This window comes from Canis lupus, chromosome 24, assembly GCF_048164855.1.
Source record: "Canis lupus baileyi chromosome 24, mCanLup2.hap1, whole genome shotgun sequence".
Lineage (NCBI taxonomy): Eukaryota > Metazoa > Chordata > Mammalia > Carnivora > Canidae > Canis > Canis lupus.
Genome location: NC_132861.1, coordinates 31,860,258 through 31,879,784, shown reverse-complemented (window position 1 = coordinate 31,879,784; position 19,527 = coordinate 31,860,258). Strand labels below are relative to the sequence as shown.

At 52.4% G+C, this 19,527-nt stretch overlaps 3 protein-coding genes across 5 annotated transcripts in view; 1 reads left to right on the top strand and 2 right to left on the bottom strand.

The window, feature by feature from the left end:
- The window catches only part of PTK2B (protein tyrosine kinase 2 beta), a 126,592-nt gene extending 120,136 nt beyond the window's left edge, over window positions 1-6,456 (top strand). For all 3 annotated transcript variants that reach the window (XM_072796190.1, XM_072796187.1, XM_072796189.1), the window contains 7 exons: window positions 103-249; window positions 469-504; window positions 877-901; window positions 2,392-2,438; window positions 3,145-3,282; window positions 3,537-3,617; window positions 5,353-6,456. In XM_072796190.1, the coding sequence (XP_072652291.1) occupies window positions 103-249; window positions 469-504; window positions 877-901; window positions 2,392-2,438; window positions 3,145-3,282; window positions 3,537-3,617; window positions 5,353-5,568 (690 nt within the window). In that variant the 3' untranslated portion in view covers window positions 5,569-6,456. The remainder of the gene's footprint in view (window positions 1-102; window positions 250-468; window positions 505-876; window positions 902-2,391; window positions 2,439-3,144; window positions 3,283-3,536; window positions 3,618-5,352) is intronic.
- A 391-nt stretch (window positions 6,457-6,847) lies between these two features.
- CHRNA2 (cholinergic receptor nicotinic alpha 2 subunit) lies at window positions 6,848-10,907 on the bottom strand. Its single transcript, XM_072797142.1, has 2 exons — window positions 9,900-10,907; window positions 6,848-8,540 (listed from the first exon to the last, which is right to left on the bottom strand). The coding sequence occupies exons 1-2, from the start codon at window positions 10,890-10,892 to the stop codon at window positions 8,415-8,417; spliced, it is 1,119 nt and encodes a 372-aa protein (XP_072653243.1). The 5' UTR covers window positions 10,893-10,907; the 3' UTR covers window positions 6,848-8,414.
- Window positions 10,908-13,624: 2,717 nt separating this feature from the next.
- LOC140616371 (neuronal acetylcholine receptor subunit alpha-2-like) lies at window positions 13,625-18,716 on the bottom strand. The gene is made up of 4 exons (XM_072797103.1): window positions 18,698-18,716; window positions 17,646-17,794; window positions 17,211-17,255; window positions 13,625-13,738 (listed from the first exon to the last, which is right to left on the bottom strand). Exons 1-4 carry the CDS (start codon window positions 18,714-18,716, stop codon window positions 13,625-13,627), a joined length of 327 nt encoding a protein of 108 aa, XP_072653204.1.
- Window positions 18,717-19,527: the final 811 nt, after the last annotated feature.

Genomic DNA, 19,527 nt, shown 5'->3' with positions numbered 1-19,527 from the left:
GCCAATGCTCGTGGCTCGCACAGGCTCTTCAGAGGACTGCCCTTTCTGGGTCTGAGCACTGGACTCATTGTGTCCTCTCCTCTCTCCCTGCTGTCCTCTCAGGAGGAGGACTTCATCCGACCCAGCAGCCGAGAAGAAGCTCAGCAGCTATGGGAGGCCGAGAGGCTCAAGATGAGACAGATCCTGGACAAGCAGCAGAAGCAGATGGTGGAAGATTACCAGTGGCTGAGGCAGGAGGAGAAATCCTTGGTGAGCAGCCACTGAGCCTGGGTGGGAGGGGACTCCACTCCCTGCAGTGCTGCTGAACACATTTTGATAAAAAATGCTTGAATGGGAGAGATGTCTGCACAACTACATGCATTTGTGTCTTCTTGCCTCTTCCACTGAAGAGAGCGGATGCTCCCATGCATCTTTAGGGTTTTCAGTTCTAGAATCCTAAGTCATTTGCTTTTATTTCCTCCTATGCAGGACCCCATGTTGTACATGAACGATAAGTCCCCACTGGTAAGTCACCAGGAGATGTCTCTGGCTTAAAGTGAAGGCCTGGGAAGGCATTGGAGACAGCAGGACCCCAGCCCCAGGCCCCCTGCCTGCCCATCCTTGCCTTTGGCCTCTCACTCTGGGAGCTTGACTTCTCCCTTTCCTTTGATCTCCATGAAGCTCTCAAGCTCCATACCTGGCTCCTCAGCTCCCACTTGATCTACATCCACAGGGCATCCTCCCTCTGCCACAGGGCCCTTCAGCCCTGAGATAGGAGCTCCCCGGTGTCCCCCTGACCTCTGACCTCTGAGTCAAGGGTGTGGGGAACAGGTCAAGGAGGGGAGGGGGCTGTCCCCAGAGCTGCATTGGTAACATGTTCTCTTTCCTCCCTTCCAGACCCCAGAGAAGGAGGCTGGCTACAGTAAGTGTTCACGCCCTTCCTTTTGGAGGGAGCTTCTCCCTGACATCCTGTGCGGAGCCACCATCCGTGCTCGATGCCCGTTGCAGGGAGCTGCACAGTCTGTCTGTCATCTTAAGACACTCTGCCTGTTTCAGTTCAGAGCGTGCAGAGAGGGCCCTTTTGGGAATTGAGATTTACCCTCTGCTCCATCTACCACCCCCACCCTCTCCCTACCTCAGCCCGCTCTTGTCTCTCCCTCTTGCCGGGGTCCTCAGCCCTCACTTCAGTGGATCTCCTCTTGCATTTATTTGGAGGTCTTGACAGTTCTTCCTTCCTCTCTCCCCCCTCACTCGGTTGGAGGCACTTTGTGGGGGACAGTAGCTCTGCCTGCCTTTCCCAACTGATGCCTATCTTCCCTAAGCCCCAGGGGATGGAAGAGAGAGGGAGGGGCAGCTGAGGCCACAGGGTCTTTCCAGAAGCTTCTGCTGGAGGAGGAGCAAGAAGAGCCAGCAGTGAGCCAGGCTCATCATAAGCATCATCCTAGGGAGGGTGAGGCTGATGATGGTGATGATGATGATGATGTCAATGATAACAATGACAGCAACCAATGACAATGACAGTAGTCACAGGAAACCTAACACTAGCCAAGCACAGGCCCACGTTGCTTGTAAATGTCAGCTCTACCCTCACAGCAACTCCATCAGATACGTACAATGAATCATTGTGTCCATTTTACAAAGGACATGAAACCAAGGTTCAGAAAGGTGAAGCAACTTATCCAAAGTCACACAGCTAGTAATAGTAGAGCTCTGATTTGAGCCCAGGCAGTCTGGCTCCAGGATCCCGTCTGAGCTAACCCTCAGATTTAACAGAAGAAAAGTAAGGGCCAGGAGTGTAAATGAGCTGCCTCGGGTCACACAGCTATCTGGTGGCAAAAGGAAGATCAAAACCAGTTTTCTGGCTTCCATTCCAGCTCACTCTCCCAGCACCTACACAGGGTTCAGACGTGTCTTTGCTTTTCAAAGTGTGGGGTGAATAACTTGGTTCCTTTTCTGTTTCACTTCCTCAACCCCCAAATGCTCAAAGTAGACCATTAGGGATTCCTCACAAACCTACCCTATTAGCTGCTTTAATCACCAGGGCAGGGGCTCCATGGCCACCTACCAATTCATAGAGTGAAGTTTCTTCCCCATGAATGTCAAGGCCAGAGTGTGTGCTCAGGGGCCAGTGTGCACCCAGCAGAACCTGGAACAACTGCTATAATCATTCCGTCTCTACTGCAACTTTGGCTCCTTCTTTCTATCAAATGGATCCCAGTGCTTGACTATGGGAGCACCAGGGAGACCAGAGGTTATTTTCCCAGCCACCTTCCTGGAAACACCTTTCACCTTGGTTTCCCTGGGTCTCCCGGTAGCAGAGGAGAGGGGGTTAGCTTGGTTATCAGCAGGTATGAAGGGAAGGGCCAGGGTGCCAAGACCTCCCCCCACACTCACTCTCCCTCCCCCTTGCAGCGGAGTTCACGGGTCCCCCACAGAAGCCACCACGGCTGGGCGCGCAGGTATGTGTTGGCTGTGCCAAAGTTGGTAATGAATTTGAATCAGGGCTCCGCAAGACACAAGGCCACAGGCTGTGAAGACTTCGGAGGCCCTCAGAAATAATCTAGTCCTACATCCTCATTATGTAGCTGAGGCCCAGAGAGAAGATGGACCTTATCTAAGACCACACAGTGAATTCATGGAAAAGCCAGGGAAAGCCTAATCTCCTTGTCTCTTGTGCCCCCTCCCTGACCCCTGAGGCCAGCTCATTGACTCAGCCCTGGGAGCCGGAAGTGTGGACCCCCTTCCTCTCTCAAGTTGTCCCCTTGGCTTTCTGCACCCATACTGTTCTGACTATAGCCTGGGACCAGGTACTGGTTTTCCTCACTCTGGAACAGTGGTTGTGAGCCTTGGTTACCCATTAGAATCTTCCAAGGAACTTTGAAAACCACCTGGCTCCCAAACCCAGGTGATGGCTTAGTTGGTCCGATGTGACACCAGCCACCAGTACTTTTTTAAGACTCCCTGGTAGACTCTAATCTGAGAACCACTGCTCTGAAAGCAGAAGGGAGGGATGCACTCCCAGGACAGGGCACTATTATGTCGGAGAAGAGTCTTTTCAGATTGGACTGATGGCTCTGTTGGCACCAACAGTGCCTGCCCATAAAAGAATAGCAGCATCCCCCAGACTCATGACCTACCTCTCTGGCCACTTGATTTCGCCCCCAGTCCATCCAGCCCACAGCCAACCTGGACCGGACCGATGACCTGGTGTACCTCAATGTCATGGAGCTAGTGCGGGCTGTGTTGGATCTCAAGAATGAGCTCTGCCAGCTGCCTCCTGAAGGCTACGTGGTGGTGGTGAAGGTGAGAGCCATCGACGGGGCTCGTGGAAGTGGCTCATTCTGGCCCTGGGTGGAGGTGGGGTGGCACTGAGCTACCTTGTCTGCCCAGCTGGTGCCTGTCCCAGAAGGACCCCCTTTAGTGTGAAGTGGTCTGAGGGAATTTAGTGCCAGGTAGTCTTGGAGGGCAGGTACCATCCCAGGAGGGCTCTTCTCCAGGGACACATGGCTTTCTCAAAAACCAAGAGATGATAACCACCCTACCCCTTTCTCACACAGAACGTGGGCCTGACCCTGCGGAAGCTCATTGGGAGTGTGGATGATCTCCTGCCCTCCTTGCCGTCATCCTCTCGGACAGAGGTGGGTGTCCTCATCCCAGACAGTGTCATCAGTTGTCACTTCTCCCCTTCCCCTGCCCCAGCTGTACTTCACACAGGAGACTCCGAAGGCCCACATGGGCAGCCTCATTTCTGTCTGCCCAGCCTTCCACAAGTGGGCCTGCACAAAAATCTGAGCAGGACTGAGATGGGGCTGAGTCGGTGCCTGGGGACCTGACCAGCCTCCTAGGGGGAATTTCCCAGTCTAGGTCTTAGAGAGTTGCAGTGATTTCATAATGCATGAGAGTGTGCAAGGAAAAACAGACCTTCCCTTTCCCTTTCCCTTCTCCTGTCCTGTGACCCTTTATCTAATCACCTGCCACGCTAAGGCTAAAGTGAATGGATCATCAAAATAGCAATTAAGGTTTCCTCGGTTGATCATTTAAATAATTTCCCTTTTTAAAGTGAGAAACAATTACTGAAAACTGAAATGAAAGTCTTGGTGCTCTGCACTGAGATGTCACCTGTGGTGGACAGAATAACAGCCCCCTGGCAGACGCCCACGGCCTGATCCCCAGGACCAGTGACTAGGTTACCATGCATGACAAATGGGGCTCTGCAGGTGTGATTAAGGATCTTGAGATGGGGAGATTATGCTGCATTATCCAAGTGGGTACGATGTAGGCACAAGGGTTCTAGTGTAAGAGAATAACAGAAGCAGACATCCTATAAGAGTCAGACAAGGAGATGGGATGACAGAAGCAGAGATTGCAATAATGCCCCTGCTGGAAGGATCCACAAGCCAAGGAAGGCAGTAGCCCTTGGAAGCTGGCAAAGGCAGGGAAAAGATTCTCCCCTAGAGCCTGTAGAAGGACCATAGCCCAGCTGTCCCCTTGACGTTAGCCCCATAGGACCCATTCCAGCCTTCTGGTCTCCAGGAGTGTAAGAGACTAATCTGTGTTGTTTGGAGCCACCCCACTTGTCATGGGAGGCTCTGAACACAGTTGAATGCTGACAATAGCGCCTCTGAACCTGTGTTGGTTGTCTGCCTGGAAACCAGCCGTGGAAGTAGAAGAACCCGATGCCCCCTGCCAGGCTGTGTGAGCCACCATCTCCCATTGGTCAGCAGTATAGCCTAGGTGATGGCTGCTGTCCCCATAATCTGTGACTGTTCAAGACAAGGTCATGCAGGAGGGCTTCAGCATTTCCCAGCCCCTCTCTGGGTGGCAGCAGCAGCCTGTAGAGGAGCCCCAGCTGGAGCTGTCCCTTCTGATGTGAGATGTCATTACCCTCCATATGATAGCTCTGTCATTCACTCGGTAAATATCTCAAGTGCCAAGGATGTGCTCAGCAGTGTGCTAGGCTTGGGGATATGGTGGCAAACAAAACCCTACAGCTCAAGCCCTGGTCCCTGATCTCTTGATTTGAAGGTAGACAGCCAAGAGACGAATGCGTTCACTTGTGCCCTGATCACTCACCCTAACCTTGGGCCAACACGAGGGATGCAACAGTGAAGGGATGGTCTGTGAGGCTGCATCAAACTGAGCTAGCACGGGGTGGGCTGGGATCCGGAGCTCTGCAATGTTTGTCCTTGCTGACCTGGCACCAGCCCACTGAGGCCTTAGACTCAGCCCAAGCCTGGATCAGACCTGTCACCCAGAGAACTTCTGACTGCCGCAGCCAATACCAGAGGGGACACTTGCATGGCTTCCCCATCCTCCAGGCTTAAACTTTGCAGCCCCCCAGACTCCAGCCTCTCCCATGTGCTTTTCTTACAGATTGAGGGGACCCAGAAACTGCTCAACAAGGATCTAGCAGAGCTCATCAATAAGATGCGCCTCGCCCAGCAAAATGCCGTGACCTCCCTGAGCGAGGAGTGCAAGCGGCAGATGCTCACAGCCTCCCACACCCTGGCCGTGGACGCCAAAAACCTGCTCGATGCCGTAGACCAGGCCAAAGTTCTGGCCAATCTGGCCCACCCGCCTGCAGAGTGAGGGAGGGTGGGCGCCACCTGCCTGCGTCTTCTACCCCTGCCTGTAGTGTTACCTCCCCTGCGCCCCGGCCCCTGCCTTGCCTTTGGTCATGTGGGTCTTCTCAGGGGGAAGGCAGAGGGGAGTCCTTCTTCCCTTGCCACTTTGCACGACCCCCTCTCCCCACCCCAACCCCCAGACTGTGCTGCTCAGGCTGCAGCTGGACCGAGGGGACTCAGGGCTCTAGATGCCAGGGGGTGACAAAGAGGGCTCAGAGGGAGCACGGCTGCCGCTGGCCACTCCCTCCTCACACCCGCCTGCCCCCCTGGGGTGGGGGTAGGGGTGTCACACTGGTGCCCCTAGTGGCCACGATGGCTTTCCGCATAGACATGGCACGCCTATTGGAGCCAAGCCATTCCTTCTTCTTCCGCCCACGGAGGTCCCCTGATGCACAGAGGAGCTGGGGAGGGGCTTTCCTTTGGGGGTGGGCGGCTGGCGAGATGAGGGACGGGCCTGGCTTTCTTGTACAGTGTATATTGGAATTTATTTAATGTGAGTGTGGTCTGGGCTGACAGCCGTGTGCCCCCCTGAGGGGGGACCTGGGACACAGTCCAAGAACAAGCTATTGGGAGTCCGGGCACAGGACGCTGTGTTGTCAACACGCCAAGCGTCGGGGAGAAGGGGAGAGACGAGGCCAAAACAGGACTTGGACCACAATCTACTCTCTTCCCCGTGCCCTTTCTCTCTCTCTCCTTGACCTTGCCCCTTCCTTCTCTCCCTCTTTTCTTACTTCTCCTTTTCTCCGCCCTCCTTTCCCACCTGCCTCACTCCTCCCTCCCTTGTGTTTGTGCAAAACACTCTTTTACCTTCTTTCTATTTGACTTGTGGATGAATTAAAATTGTACTATTTGCTTTGTGGTTTGATTGTTTTGTTGGCTTGACCTGTTCTTTGTAGGGGAGGGGACAGTGACCTTGGGCCACCACCCTGGAAGAGATCGATTGTACCCTGTTGGGCACAGATCAAGAGCCGATGCCAGGCTCAAGCACAGAGGGGTGTGTGGTGACACAGGGGCAGTAGGGACAAGTGTGTGCTCCAGCCCCTTCATCCCTGCACCTGACCAAAGGGTGACTTTCCAGTGGGGACCCAGGGCAGACCCTCCAGGTCCACATGAGGAATGCCAATGGCACCCTCTCAGCTGGCGTGCAAACATCTGGGGCTCCAGCAGGGCTTGAATGGTGTGGGGATGCTAAAGAAGGATCCCACAGCTGAATGAGCACTGGCCTCAGCTTTATTTCATCTCTTTACTCACATGCAAGGGGATGGGAGATGGAATAGCATGAGGGAACATCGCTGCACCAGGAGATAAGGTCTGGGAGAGCTAGGATGGGGAAGGGAAGCTGGGAGGAGCTGTGGGGGAGACAGAAACCACATGAGTCACCATGTGGGGGTCTTGGGAAGAACTGAGGACTGGGGGTCTGGGCCAGGCGTTGCAGGTTTCATCTGTGTCTGTCAGGGAGGGTCGAGTGGGGTACCCCAAAGGCTAAAGGGAAACTAGAAGTTCGCCCTACTCAGCTTCCTATCCAGGGTCCCCATACTATCTGGAGAGCCGATGTCTGCATTTATTAGCTGCTGAGGTTCTGTCCTCAGAGGGCTGGACAGGCAGGGGTGAGGCCTGATCCCCGGGCAGGAGCTTCTCCTGCCTCCAGCATGTGGCTGAGGGCTGTGCATTGCTGGATTCCAAGGTGCAAGGAATCCAGGGCTGTACAGAGCAGCTCAGAAGCCATCACAGGACTTCAGGAAGGACCAGGAGGCCAGGCTGGAAGGGAAGCAGTCCTACAGCTTCTGCATTTACACAGCAGTCAAGGTGCAAAACCATCCAGTTGCTTCTTTTCATTCACTCTGTGCAAACATCACACACATGTTTGTGCTGGCCACCACCTGCCCTATGGACCGGAGGGAGGAGCAAGCTGCAAACTTGAGTTGAGTCAAGGATGGCCCTGGGTATCTTCCTGGTTTGTCAATGTGCATTCAAGGACAGATGGCAGGGACTGCAGCATGGCCAAACCTTTTGGGACCGGCTGGCGCTGAGCCAGTTTGCAGAAGGGAACGTGAGAGAAAGCCAGGACTTCAAACGAGCTTCCAGAAGGGTGGGATGGCCCAACTACCTGCATCCAACCACACATTCCTCCGCCATGCAGGTCTGACATGTGCCTCTACCCCATGTGGCCCTGCTTACCCCTTTCTTTCTTTCCAGGAGAGTCTTTACCATTGTTAGACCCTCAGGATTAGACTCTGAACTTTATTCTGTGTGGTTTGAAGACACCCTAGCCTGCCTTTCCAAACTCCTCCCACGGCTCCCACACAGGAGCCCTAGCTCCCTAGCCCTAGCCTGTTCTCCTAGACACCTCAGGCTCATTCCTGAATGCAAAATGTTGGTCACAGGCCTTCTACCCCCTGGGGCACCCTCTCTTCTCTCCCCCCATACACCCATTTTTGAGGTCCTCTACCCCCTGGATCGTCCTGCTTGCTCCTCCTGTTACTCAGTGTCTTTATTGGCCCCTGCAGGAGAATCCTACAGGGCTTCATATTGTCCCCATCATATCGAAACCTTCTGCAGAGCAAGTTCCTTATTTCTTCATTCCTCAGCACCTAAAACAGGGCTCTGTGCCCAGCAGATTCTCTGCATGCAGTACAATAACGTCAAGTGAATTAATTGACCCAAGGAGTCTTCGATGACTAGGCCAGTGTAGGGACTCCACAGAGAAGCACCTGCAGTCAGATGGCGTTGACCCCATAGGCGTACTCTGAAGGAGGCAGTGGTTACAGATGTCAGTAGTGCCACCTTTGGGTCAAAGCAAGGAACAGGAAATCAGATCATTCCAGCCAGGAACGGAGGAAGAAAGAGTCCAACGGTCCCCAGGAAGCAGACGATGATAAACAACCAGAGGAATATCCTATCAATGACCATGGCCACATACTTCCAGTCTTCCTTCACCTGCAAGTAGAAATGGGCTCACAGTGACAGAGGCCCATTGCGAAAGGGGAAGCATCCCACCTGGGCACAGCCTCTGGGGGCAGCAGTGGCCGCACTGAAACCTTGGGAAGCTAAGGTTGTCTCAAGACTCAAACAAGCCTCTCCTAATGAACTCTGCCCTATTTCACCCTTATGACATGACCCAGAGCCTTTCCAAAGACTTTCAAGTTCCAGCTACAGGGGGCTAAGGTTCTAGAAGCACCAAGGGGCATGGACCTTCCCAGGTGGCCTGCAGTGATTTAAACTCAACTCTTGGCAGGGGCACCTGGGTGGCTTAGTCAGTTCAGTGTCTGCCTTTAGGGCTCAGGTCATGATCTCAGGGTCCTGGAATCAAGCCCTGCGACTGGCTCCCTGCTCAGTGGGGAATCAGCTTCTTTCTCCCTCTCCCTCTACCCTACTATTGCTCTCTTTCACATTCTCTCTCTTTGCCAAAGAAACAAAATCTTTTATAAAAATTTAAAAAATAGACAACACCCAGCAGTTACAAAATGGTGAAGACTTTGCCCCCATTAGCCTCCCTTCCCAATCCCACACCCATTCCAGGAGATAGAGAGGAGGAGGTAGGTGAGGGTAGATGTGGCCCAAGGAAGGTTGGGACAGTCAAGGGGAGGTGGTGTGCTTTGTGGAATTTGGACTTACAGCCCAAGCAAGCAGGTCTGGATTCCTACCTGCCCCCAGATTAGATATAATGATTTTTTATCCACTCAACAAGGCCACCCGCTAATAACCATCTGGCCTTCCATCCTTCCCTAGGTGGATAAGAAGACATCTGTGATCCTAAGCAGTGGCCTGCTGACCTAATAATACCAGGCACAGGAGGCACCGGGCGGTGGGGGGGAGAGTTCACCAGGTACAACCAAAGTTCCCCAGGGTTTGTGGATGAATAGTGAATTCCACAAAATGCCCAGAGCCCAGAAACAAATAGGATTGGGGGGAAACCATCAGGACAAAGGAGGAAGGATGCGGAAGCAACAGCATGATTTATCTGATTTATCATTGGACAATAGTCCCTCCGCCTCCCTCTGTCCCCTTCCCCACCACCTATAGGGCAATGGTGATAAGGATGGCACGGGGACTTTCAGCACCCGAAATCCCTCCCTCTCTGGCTTGCTGTTCCCGTTAGCCTTAGCTGGGCATTCTGGGCCGCTAGTCTGTCACCTGCCAGCTAGACTTTATTTATCACAGTTTAGTCCAGACTCCCAAGGGCCACAACTGAGAGAAACAGGTCCTCATGGAGAGGAGACTAGATGGTCTACACTATCACCTTGGGATGAGAGGTGGTCACCAAGAGAAAGAGCCCCTCTCCCGGCCCCAACTCACTGAAGAGTCAGCATCCTCAGATCGCAGGTGATCAGCAATGTAGTGCACACCTTCCAGAGCCTTCTGTATGCGAGGTGACAGCAGAAGCCCACCCTCCTGCAGCTGGGCTTCCGCCCTGGGACCTGAGGCCCTTTGGTGCAGACCGCCATGGCTGCAGAGGGCACCCACGGCCGGGGATGAATGAGCCGCCCACACCCATCTGTCTTCCTCTTCCTCCTCCCCTTCCTCCTCCCTCTCCTCCGCATCCACGTTGGTCTCCAGCCAGTGATAAGAGGAGCTGGGCTTCAGATCCGGGGCGTCGTGGGGCTCCAAGGGGGGCAAGGGCCGGTTCATCAGAAGCCACCGGGGCACACAGCCCAGAAAAGCCACCCGCACCCAGCGGGGCATAGTGTGGGTGCTGGGAGAGCGGTGGTGGACGTTGAGGACAAAGACCGTGATGACGATGGAGAGCGTGACGAAGATCATGGTGAAGAGCAGGTACTCGCCGATGAGCGGGATGACCAGGGAGGTGGAGGGGATGATGTCGGTGATGAGCAGGAGGAAGACGGTGAGCGAGAGCAGCACGGAGATGCAGAGCGTGATCTTCTCGCCGCAGTCCGAGGGCAGGTAGAAGACGAGCACGGTGAGGCAGGAGATGAGCAGGCAGGGGATGATGAGGTTGATGGTGTAGAAGAGGGGCAGGCGCCGGATGACAAAGTAGTAGGTGACGTCGGGGTAGATCTCGGCACAGCAGTCATACTTCTTGGTGTTGTAAGTGCCGGTGGCGTTGACGATGGCCCACTCGCCGCTCTCCCAGTAGTCCTTCAGGTCCACCATCTGCTCCATCTGCTCCAGGTCGATCTTGGCCTTGTCATAGGTCCAGGAGCCGAACTTCATCTTGCAGTTCTGCTGGTCGAAGGGGAAGAAGGTGACGTCGATGCTGCAGGAGCTCTTGTAGATGGCGGGGGGCACCCAGTGCACGGTGCCCGTGGAGAAGAGGTGGGCCTTGGTCATGTGGGTCACGGCAAACTCCCCATCTGCACTGGGGAGAGGAGAGGAGCTGGGGGAGCCGGCACAGCCCACCTGCCCACCCACACCAGGCTGCTCCAGACGGCCAGCTGCAGGGGACCCCCAGTAACGGAGCCGGGCCCGGCCAGGTTGATTTACTCAAAGGTATGAGGCTCTCCCGGCACACACACATCTAGAGCTGCCCGAGTTGTCTTTCAAATGCTATCTTTCAAAGCAGGGATTTTGAAGAATATAGGAAAATACCAAGAATTCAAAAAACCATCACTATTAACATTCTGATGTTATATATATCATACGTATTTGATCAACACACAGATCATGTATATAATTTTTTACATATTTATAAATGCATGTGACATGTAGTCTTATGGCCTGTTTGTATTCATTTAATATTTTAGGGTGATTATATTTTCTCCCCCCAGCAGATAGTGAGCCAGGCCCTCATCTGCAGAGGGTGTCACATCTTTCCCACCTGGGACCCTTAGTTGCTCAGAAGAGACCTAACACCTTTGCTGGTGAAGGGAGATACCTCCTTGGCTTCATCCACTTACTGGGCATTTCTGCACCCAGCCTCATCCCCTAGGGCCTGGGCAGGAGCTGTGGGGGATGGAATGGGAGACACAGGCCTGCCCTCAAAGAACCATGAGGAAATGCGACGTAGTCCCAAATGCCTGTAACACAAGGGAGGCAGGCAGTCTGGCAACAGTAGCACAGCGGCAATCCAAGTACTCCCCAAAACCCATTGAGGGTGGGGCGGGGTGGTGGGGGTGGACCTCCCTTTTGGCTGGAGTGAGCAGGGTCACCTGAGGGTTGCCAGTAGGATTGGTGGTGAGATGGAGTGGAGAGCCTACTAGTGCAGAGCAGCGGAGGGAACAGAGCAGAAAGGACTCACAGTGTGTCCTTGGGCTGGGGCAGGTGCAGGGCATAAGAAGGGGTGGTGGGAGATGACACTGTGGCTTCATAGGACTAGGCATCCAAGAGCCCACCAGGGCTCTGGGAACACTGGAAGGACAGTGACCATTCCATGGGGCTTGCCGAGAGCCTGAGTCCGATTCCCTGGGGAGGTGGTGCTGTGGGCTCCACGCCTTAGTGTTTAAGGGCACAATTCCTTAAAGGCAAGGGAACCCGAAGAATACAGGGGAAGATAGGCTCTTTCCCATGGAGAAATCCCAGGCTAGAGATTGGGAAATGGGAAACTTTAAAAGAGAAGGTTGGAAACAGGAAACTTGGTGGACAGTAAGAAACGGGTCAGTGTAGAAGCTGAATTTTTTTTTTTGCCACCACACAGAATTACCACTAGATGGCAACAGGTACCCCATTTCGAGGAAAGAAAGGTGCAATTTCCTAGACCCTCCCTGTTTAGCCTAGAGTGGACAGTCTGGATAGAGGAAACCCTTCTTTAAATGTCTGCAAGAATTGGTTTTGGACTTTCATCCTATCAAAAGAATGTCCTGTTTTAATCAGGGAACACTGGTCGAAGCTTTCTGGACAATCTCAAACTTCAGGTCATATCTGATGCTGGGACTTTGCTCCTGATTTCTCCCAGACACAAAGGGAACAGGAACTAGAAGGATCCTGGGTGCTAGTCCAGGGGTCTGTTAGTCCAGCGACAGGAGCCAACACCAGGCTTAGACCTTCTGGTAATCTGTGCTGAATGTGTGCTTGTGGACATGGCTCAGGGCAAAGGGCTTTGGGTCTCACCAGGATTGGGTGGTGTGAAGGGGTCCTTGTATTCCCCTTTGACCTATCTGAAGATTCCGGAACTCCAAAGTGGATCTGTCTCCCTTTATCTTATTGTTTAAAGATAGCTCTTCCAAATTCGGGTCAAATGAATTGAGAAGGCCCAGACTACATAGGTCTCTTGGCAGGATAGCTTCCAACAACATTGAAAATGCTGTCTTGTGCTAACATTTTCAAAGGACTGGGGCCGGGGTAGGGGACTTCACAACATACAATGTTATTATCCAGAATTATTTGATCACACGACTGCTTTTCACACCTATTCATATCTTGGAGAACTGGTGCTCCTTAGGACCCCAGGTCAGAAAACACTGTTAGACAAGCATAATGCCAAACATCTTTTAAGTTCTGATTTTAAATGAACAATTACCTGACACCAAACACACAAATGAAAGACTAGATCTCTATATCTTCTTTTTAAAAATATTGTGCTGTTGGTGTTCACCGGGACTCTCTTTCCACTCCCCTGCCTTTTATTAGCTTCTCATCATTATGTTCAAAGATGGCTCATTTTTGGTCTTGAATGCAAGGAAGCTATAAATAATATGAGTTTAAAAAACATACCCATACCAAGTGAGTTTGCTCCCTTGAGGCTGTCCTCCCTCCCCCTGGGGTGGCCGTTTACCTGCTCCAACAGGACTGCCATCCTGCAAACTGCCAACTCTTAGGCAGTGTTTCCAGAGCCTGCACCAGCCACATTTTTCAGATATTACTCAGTGTTGGCAAATCCGTGTGCCGGGAGTACAGTACCGTGCACTAATTCAGAGTGGGTACTCAGTAAATTTTGGTGTATGAGTGAAAGCACAAAACAAAAGAAAGAAAGGAATCAAGAGGAGAGGTGGAGGGGGTGAGGATGAGCAATGAAGGAGTTGAGAGGGAGGCAAGGAAGCGAGACACAAGGGGGCACCTCCCCGGTCCGACCCAGCCCAGCTTCCCTCTACCCACCCCTCCCAGGGGCCTCCTGGACCCGGGGCTTCCTACTTGTTATAGAGGACAATGTCAGGGATCCAGATCATCTCCGAAGGGACCCGGAGGGATGTGATGTTGCCAAAATCGGCCGGGTTCCAGTGCAATTTGTAGTCAGTCCACTCCTGTACGTGGGGAGGGGAGTCGTGTCAGAACCGGTCCTTGGGGTACACCTAAGGCCGCCTGGGGACCCCCTGGCAGCGGCTTTGGGAGCACCCCAAGTGCCTCCCCTAATCACATGGAAGAGAAAGGGCTGTGAGGCCGAGACTGGGCTCTGAGCTGGAGATTGGGAATCCAGCCTGTGAGAACCAACCCCCTGCTTTTCCCCAACTCTAATACTCAGAATCCTGGACACGCCTGGACCACAGGTCATCCTAGCCCCACCTCTGGTCCTTGTTCTGCTGCCCTAGTGGGATGACCCCAGATAACCACCTCATCCACTTGTAGAACAAGGTTTTTTAGTGCCTTACAGTTTACAAAGGATTTCTTACACCCTCTGTCTAGGAAGAGCCTCCATGGGAGAGCTGGGGAGGGATGGTGAACAGGGGAGTATTTCCCCATTTTAACGGGTAAAGAAACTGAGGACAGAGAAGCTAAAGCATCCCCTCCCGGGTTATGCAACTGAGACTGGGGAGTCCACAGTGACTTCCAAACTGTGCTCCAGAGAGCCCCCTGGGAGGCCCAGCAGGGAGGGGATATTCTGGGTCCCAGGCTTGCTGCCAGCTGCTGGTCCAAGTGAATCCTTCTCAAAACCAGGTATGTATTATTATAATGTTCCTCTTTGGCATTAACACAAGTGGTGATCAATGTGGATTTGCCTATGTATTTATTTAATGCCACTGTAAGCTCCATGAAGCCAGGGACAGCAGCTGGTTCAATTCTGGCACCCTAGCACCACGCCCCGGGTAAATGCTCAGTCAGTGTGTAGCTGAGCAATGAAAACAATGCCTCCTTCCTCTAACAGAGTCTGGTTCTATTTCTGGGAGGGCTTCCCACATCCTTTCTGGACCTGAAAGAAACAACCAGAAGATAATGATTGGGGTCAACGCAAAAGGCTGTCCTTTGCTCCCAGGGGCTTTTCACAATTAAAATAGTAGCTACTACGTTTATGAACCCACTCCTTTTGTTACAGGCTCTTATAGATGATTCTTTCTAATCCGCACAACAATCCCACGGGTTAGGGTGAGGAAAGTGATGTATGGAGGGTACGCTGCTAGTAAGTGGCAGCACTGGTATTTGAATCCTGGCCTCCCTGACTCCAAGCCTGACCTCATTCCAGGGGCCATTTTGCTTGTGTACATCTTCACTAAAATAGTGCAACGATACACTCTAGTAAAGGTAAATCCCCTGCATGATGCCTTTTCCAGTCTAAGGATAGTAGTGTAACGTTTACACAAAGTATCAACCTGGTAGGAATCCAGGAAGGAGTGAAGGGAAATAGGAGCATTTTCAGGAAGCAGGTACATGAGAACAAAAGCACTGGTCTAGCTCAGTGGTTCCCAAGCTTCAAGCACACAAGTCCCAGTTTGATACTTTTTGCCAATACGTGTGCTCTACCTGTGTCATCACGTACTTGGTATTTTCCTTTAAGTTGGCTCACTCTTTTTAAAATTACATAAATTTTGAAATTTGACATCACTGACCTAAACTAGAAAATCAGGAGCATTTGAAAATATCTGCTAAAACATGAATAGAAGACTATTACAAAAAGATTAGCAAAGCAAGTAATACCTTCTCACGAAACACTGCCATCGGTGCCCAAACCATACTTGGGAAGACACCGGTCTTGGAGCAGTATTGGCCGCTCACCTGTAGGGGAAGTCTTAGGTGCATAGAGGAGCCAGGGTTGCAAAATAAGGAAGGTTTAAAAAGTTTGTAAAATTGTCAGGACTTCTCAGGACGTGGATGAACAATTATGAGATTGGTCTTCATAAATGCATCCTCTTCCCTCTAGTCCATCATCTGTCAAGCTTTCAGACTCAATCACCATTTGGAGGGTATCTACACCCGTGGGTTACTGTCATTGACAATGGGTTGCCAACGCAGGCAACAGATTATACTGTTCCCATTTAAAAGATGAGGAAATGAGACCGTGATAGGTTAAGTGACTTGCATCACAGGGTAGGCAGAGGCAGTGCTGGTTGGCATGACTCCTTCTCCGGGGCTCCTTCCTCTGCTCCCCACCCCAACCCTGAAGGCCAAGGTGACCTGCTTGTGGGGACAGTTATGGCAAGCCAGGTTCTAGGTCTGGCCCCTGCACTGAAGGACTGTGTGGCTTCCCAAGTCCCTTACTGCTAGGGCCTCAATTTGTACATCTGTAAAGATGGGCCATGAACCCCCTTGCAGCTGCAAGGGGAACAGTGTCAGGGGGTCCCGTCCACATGTCTCACCTAAGCATTCCATTGTAAGCTAAATGGCCAGTAGAGAGCCCTGGGGCCAGGGAAAGTAAGGTGTTCATTCAAAAGACTCAAAATAGAGATGTCAATAAAAATTTTGACCATTGTGGTTTTCTGAGTGCCAACCTCTGAGATAGGAGATGGTCAGGTTATCAGTGGGGCAGGAAGAGGGAGTAGTGGGGGAAAAGTAGGCAGAGGGCTAGTTCCTCTTTCTCATGTTCCCCCACCACCTCTACTTCTGGGCCTGGGGAGGGGCTGGGCAGAGCATGAGGGGGTAAAGTGGGAAGGAATATATTCAGGCTGTAATATAGCCTATGCCCCCAACAATAGTACATCAAAAAGGAATACATTCTTTGCCAGAAGTGATGCTGGGCCTGGAGGCAGCTTCCAGACCTTAAGAAACCAGCAGTTTCATTTCCTGTCTCTTGGGACCCTTGCTCTGGGGTCCCTGACCCTCCAGGGGAGGCATCCAACTGTGTGTTGGAGAGAACTCATGAAGGGACTCAGTATGCCTCAAGAGGGTGAAGGGGCCAAGTGGGCCCAGCTTCCAGACATCCCTGCTAAGGAATGGACATGAGTGAAGCTATCTTAGATCCTCCAGAGCACACCAGCCAAAGGTTAAATAGCACCAAATAACACCACTAATTGCCATGCAATGTGGAGAAGGCATCCAAACTCCTGGCCACAAAACTATGAGAGTTGACAATGTTGCTTTAGGCCATTACGTTTCAGGGTAGTTTTTAGGCAGCATAGACATGGAACACCCAGCATTCTCCTGCAGAAGGAGCCTGGGGTTCCAAGTTGAGCACACCGGGGCTCCCCCTTTTCTAGCTGAACTGTACCCTGCTTCAGGCTTTCCTCAGCTGTAAGATGGGCAGAATGAAACCTCCCAGGGGTTTTCAGTGACTACTCAGAATGAGCAGATCTGCAAACACAATAGCCAGCATACAGGAAATGCCTCTCCCCAAAAGGGGATGACTAGGTTGTAGGTGACATTCTCAGGTGCTGGACTCACAGTCTCGCGGTACTGCCCCTATGAGAAGCAGTCTGCAATCCGCCGGCTTTGGGAATGTCCCAAGTGGCAACGCTTACTTGAAACATGAATCCAGAATCCCACTGTTTGTGAGACAGTTCCTGGGAGTGTCTGGGGTCAGTGGACTCCCACCCCTCCTCTTGCCTCAACCAGGGAAGATGCTCTCACCTGCTTTAGCCAGACGTTGGTGGTCATCATCTGGTTCTTCTCATCCTGATCAGTAGAGAGATTAAGAACAACATTGTGATGGAGCCAGCCCCCACCCCTAACAATGTAGAGTGGGCTGGGCTGATGCAGGGCCCCTACTCACCAGAAGAACCTCTTACATGACACCCCACGCCCAGCCCAGCCTGCCACCCTCTTCTGACACTGCCACACTTACTCGAATTCTTCAGGATCACAGGGGCCCCTTGGATCCTCAGGGTTCATGTCAAATAGAACACACAGAGCTCCTAGACAGCCCACTGCTGCCAATCAAGGCCCTGCCAGGGGGGGCTGCAGGGCTGGGAGAGTGGGAAGGAGGAGAAATGAAGCTGGGAAGGGAGGGAAGAAGGACTGGGGCTGATCCCAAGGGGGTGAAGCACGGGGGGACAGGCGCACCACATCAATGAGTTGGGCAATAGACAGCCCAAAGCGCACGATCACCACATCCGAGGTGTTGGGCACTGGCCGCGCCCAGCGGTTGTAACCCTTAAAGAGGTGTTTGAAGAGGCGGTCCTCAGCTTGGGTATGGGAGGCTCGCTGTGCTGACCCTGTGAACAGGAAGGAAGAGTGGGGTCTCTGGGAGTCCATGGTGGTGGGTGCTCTGGTCCCTCTCCCACCAAATCAGAACCACTCAATCTCAGTGTCCTCATCTGTAAAATTGGGGACACTATCCAGAACCTATCTCAAAACACTGTTGAGGATTGAATATAAGAGTGTATAATGGAGCTTAATGAAGCAAGCAGTGCACACTTAGAGCTCAAGAAATGGCCATTACTCTGTGACTATTAGATACGAGGGCAAGGAAGTAAGTGCTAGAGAGGAAGGAAGAGGCAGTGGAGTGGAGAGGACGCCAGACCTGGAGAAAAGATGCAGCCTTGAACTGAGGAGCCCCAAGGGACAGCAGTATGGGGGAGATACTTGGTCAGTATGGGGTGAGCATCAGACAGAAGGGCTTCATGCATCTCAGTGAGCCTTTCATTCCCATCCACTTGTCAATGAACCACTGGCTAATGCCAACCACAAAATCCTCTGCCACTTCAGGCATCTCCCCCATTTTTGCTCAAACCACTGGCTTTTGCTCCTTCTTATCAACCGGGCCAAGTGTCCCAAAATTGATGAATCACTCAAGACCATTTTCACCATGTTTTGCAAACGGTTTCACCCTGCGTGCTTCTGCTGCCTGAGCAAGCCAAGGTGACTGCGCTAAAACCCAGAAAAACACATGAACAATAGTTGCCATGTATCGAGTGCCTACTGCATCCCAGGTGCTAGTCACAGACTTTCATTTCATGTGCTCCCCACAACAGCCCGGGCAGGTTCACACTCTGCAGACGAGCAACACTGAAGCTGGCGGACGTTCAAGGTGACGCGCCCAGAGCTGTGAGCATCCAGTCACCTTCTCACTGCAGAATGAGCTACTGGAAGTTCCTTGGCAGTTGCTGTGAGCCCACCTGCAGGAGTCTCCTCCATGCTGCATGGGAGCCCACAGGTGTGACGTGATGTCCTAGTGATGACACCCACTCACCTGCTGGGATCAGAAGGAGCCACCACAGACCAAGCTGTGTCATGGATAGGACTGCAGAGTGGGAGGAGCCCATGGCTTCAGTGGACCGGGGTCTGGCTTCCCCTGGACATCAGAAGGAGGGCAGGCTGGGGCTTTGCTGTGGGTTGAGGCTTGGACCTGCTTCCCTAGTAATGCTTCCAGGTGCTGACACAGCAGAGCTCCCACTGGATTCTGCACAGCTCCTCTCACTGTGGAACCTGAACAAGCCATAGAAAGGGTCTTAGGGTCATGCCATGGAGAGGGACTCAGGTCGTTTGTTTCTCACACGTCACAGAGCTATGAAAGGGGAGCCAACAGGCCTCCCAGGAGTTGAGGGCTTTGGGCTCTCCCTGGCTTAACTGAGCAACTAACATCTTCCTCGTCCTCTGGCATCAACCAGCTACTGTGCCCTCAGATAAGCCCTGACCCACTGGACAGAGGGGGTACAAGCTGAGAATGAAGTCCCCATTGTTCTGGACTCGGAGCTGCATTTCTAAAACAGAGATGACCATACTGCAAAGGATGGTCAGTAGAAGACTTCAGGCGCTATTCACAATAGCCCAAATTGGAAGCACCCAAATGCCAGTCAGCTGATGAGCAAACACACAACTGATGGTATGTTCATACAATGGAAGCCTGGGTCATAAAAAGGAATAAAGTGTTGACACCTGCTATAGCATGGATGAACCTTGAAAACATGCAAAGTGAAAGATGCCAAAAACATAAAAACCACACATT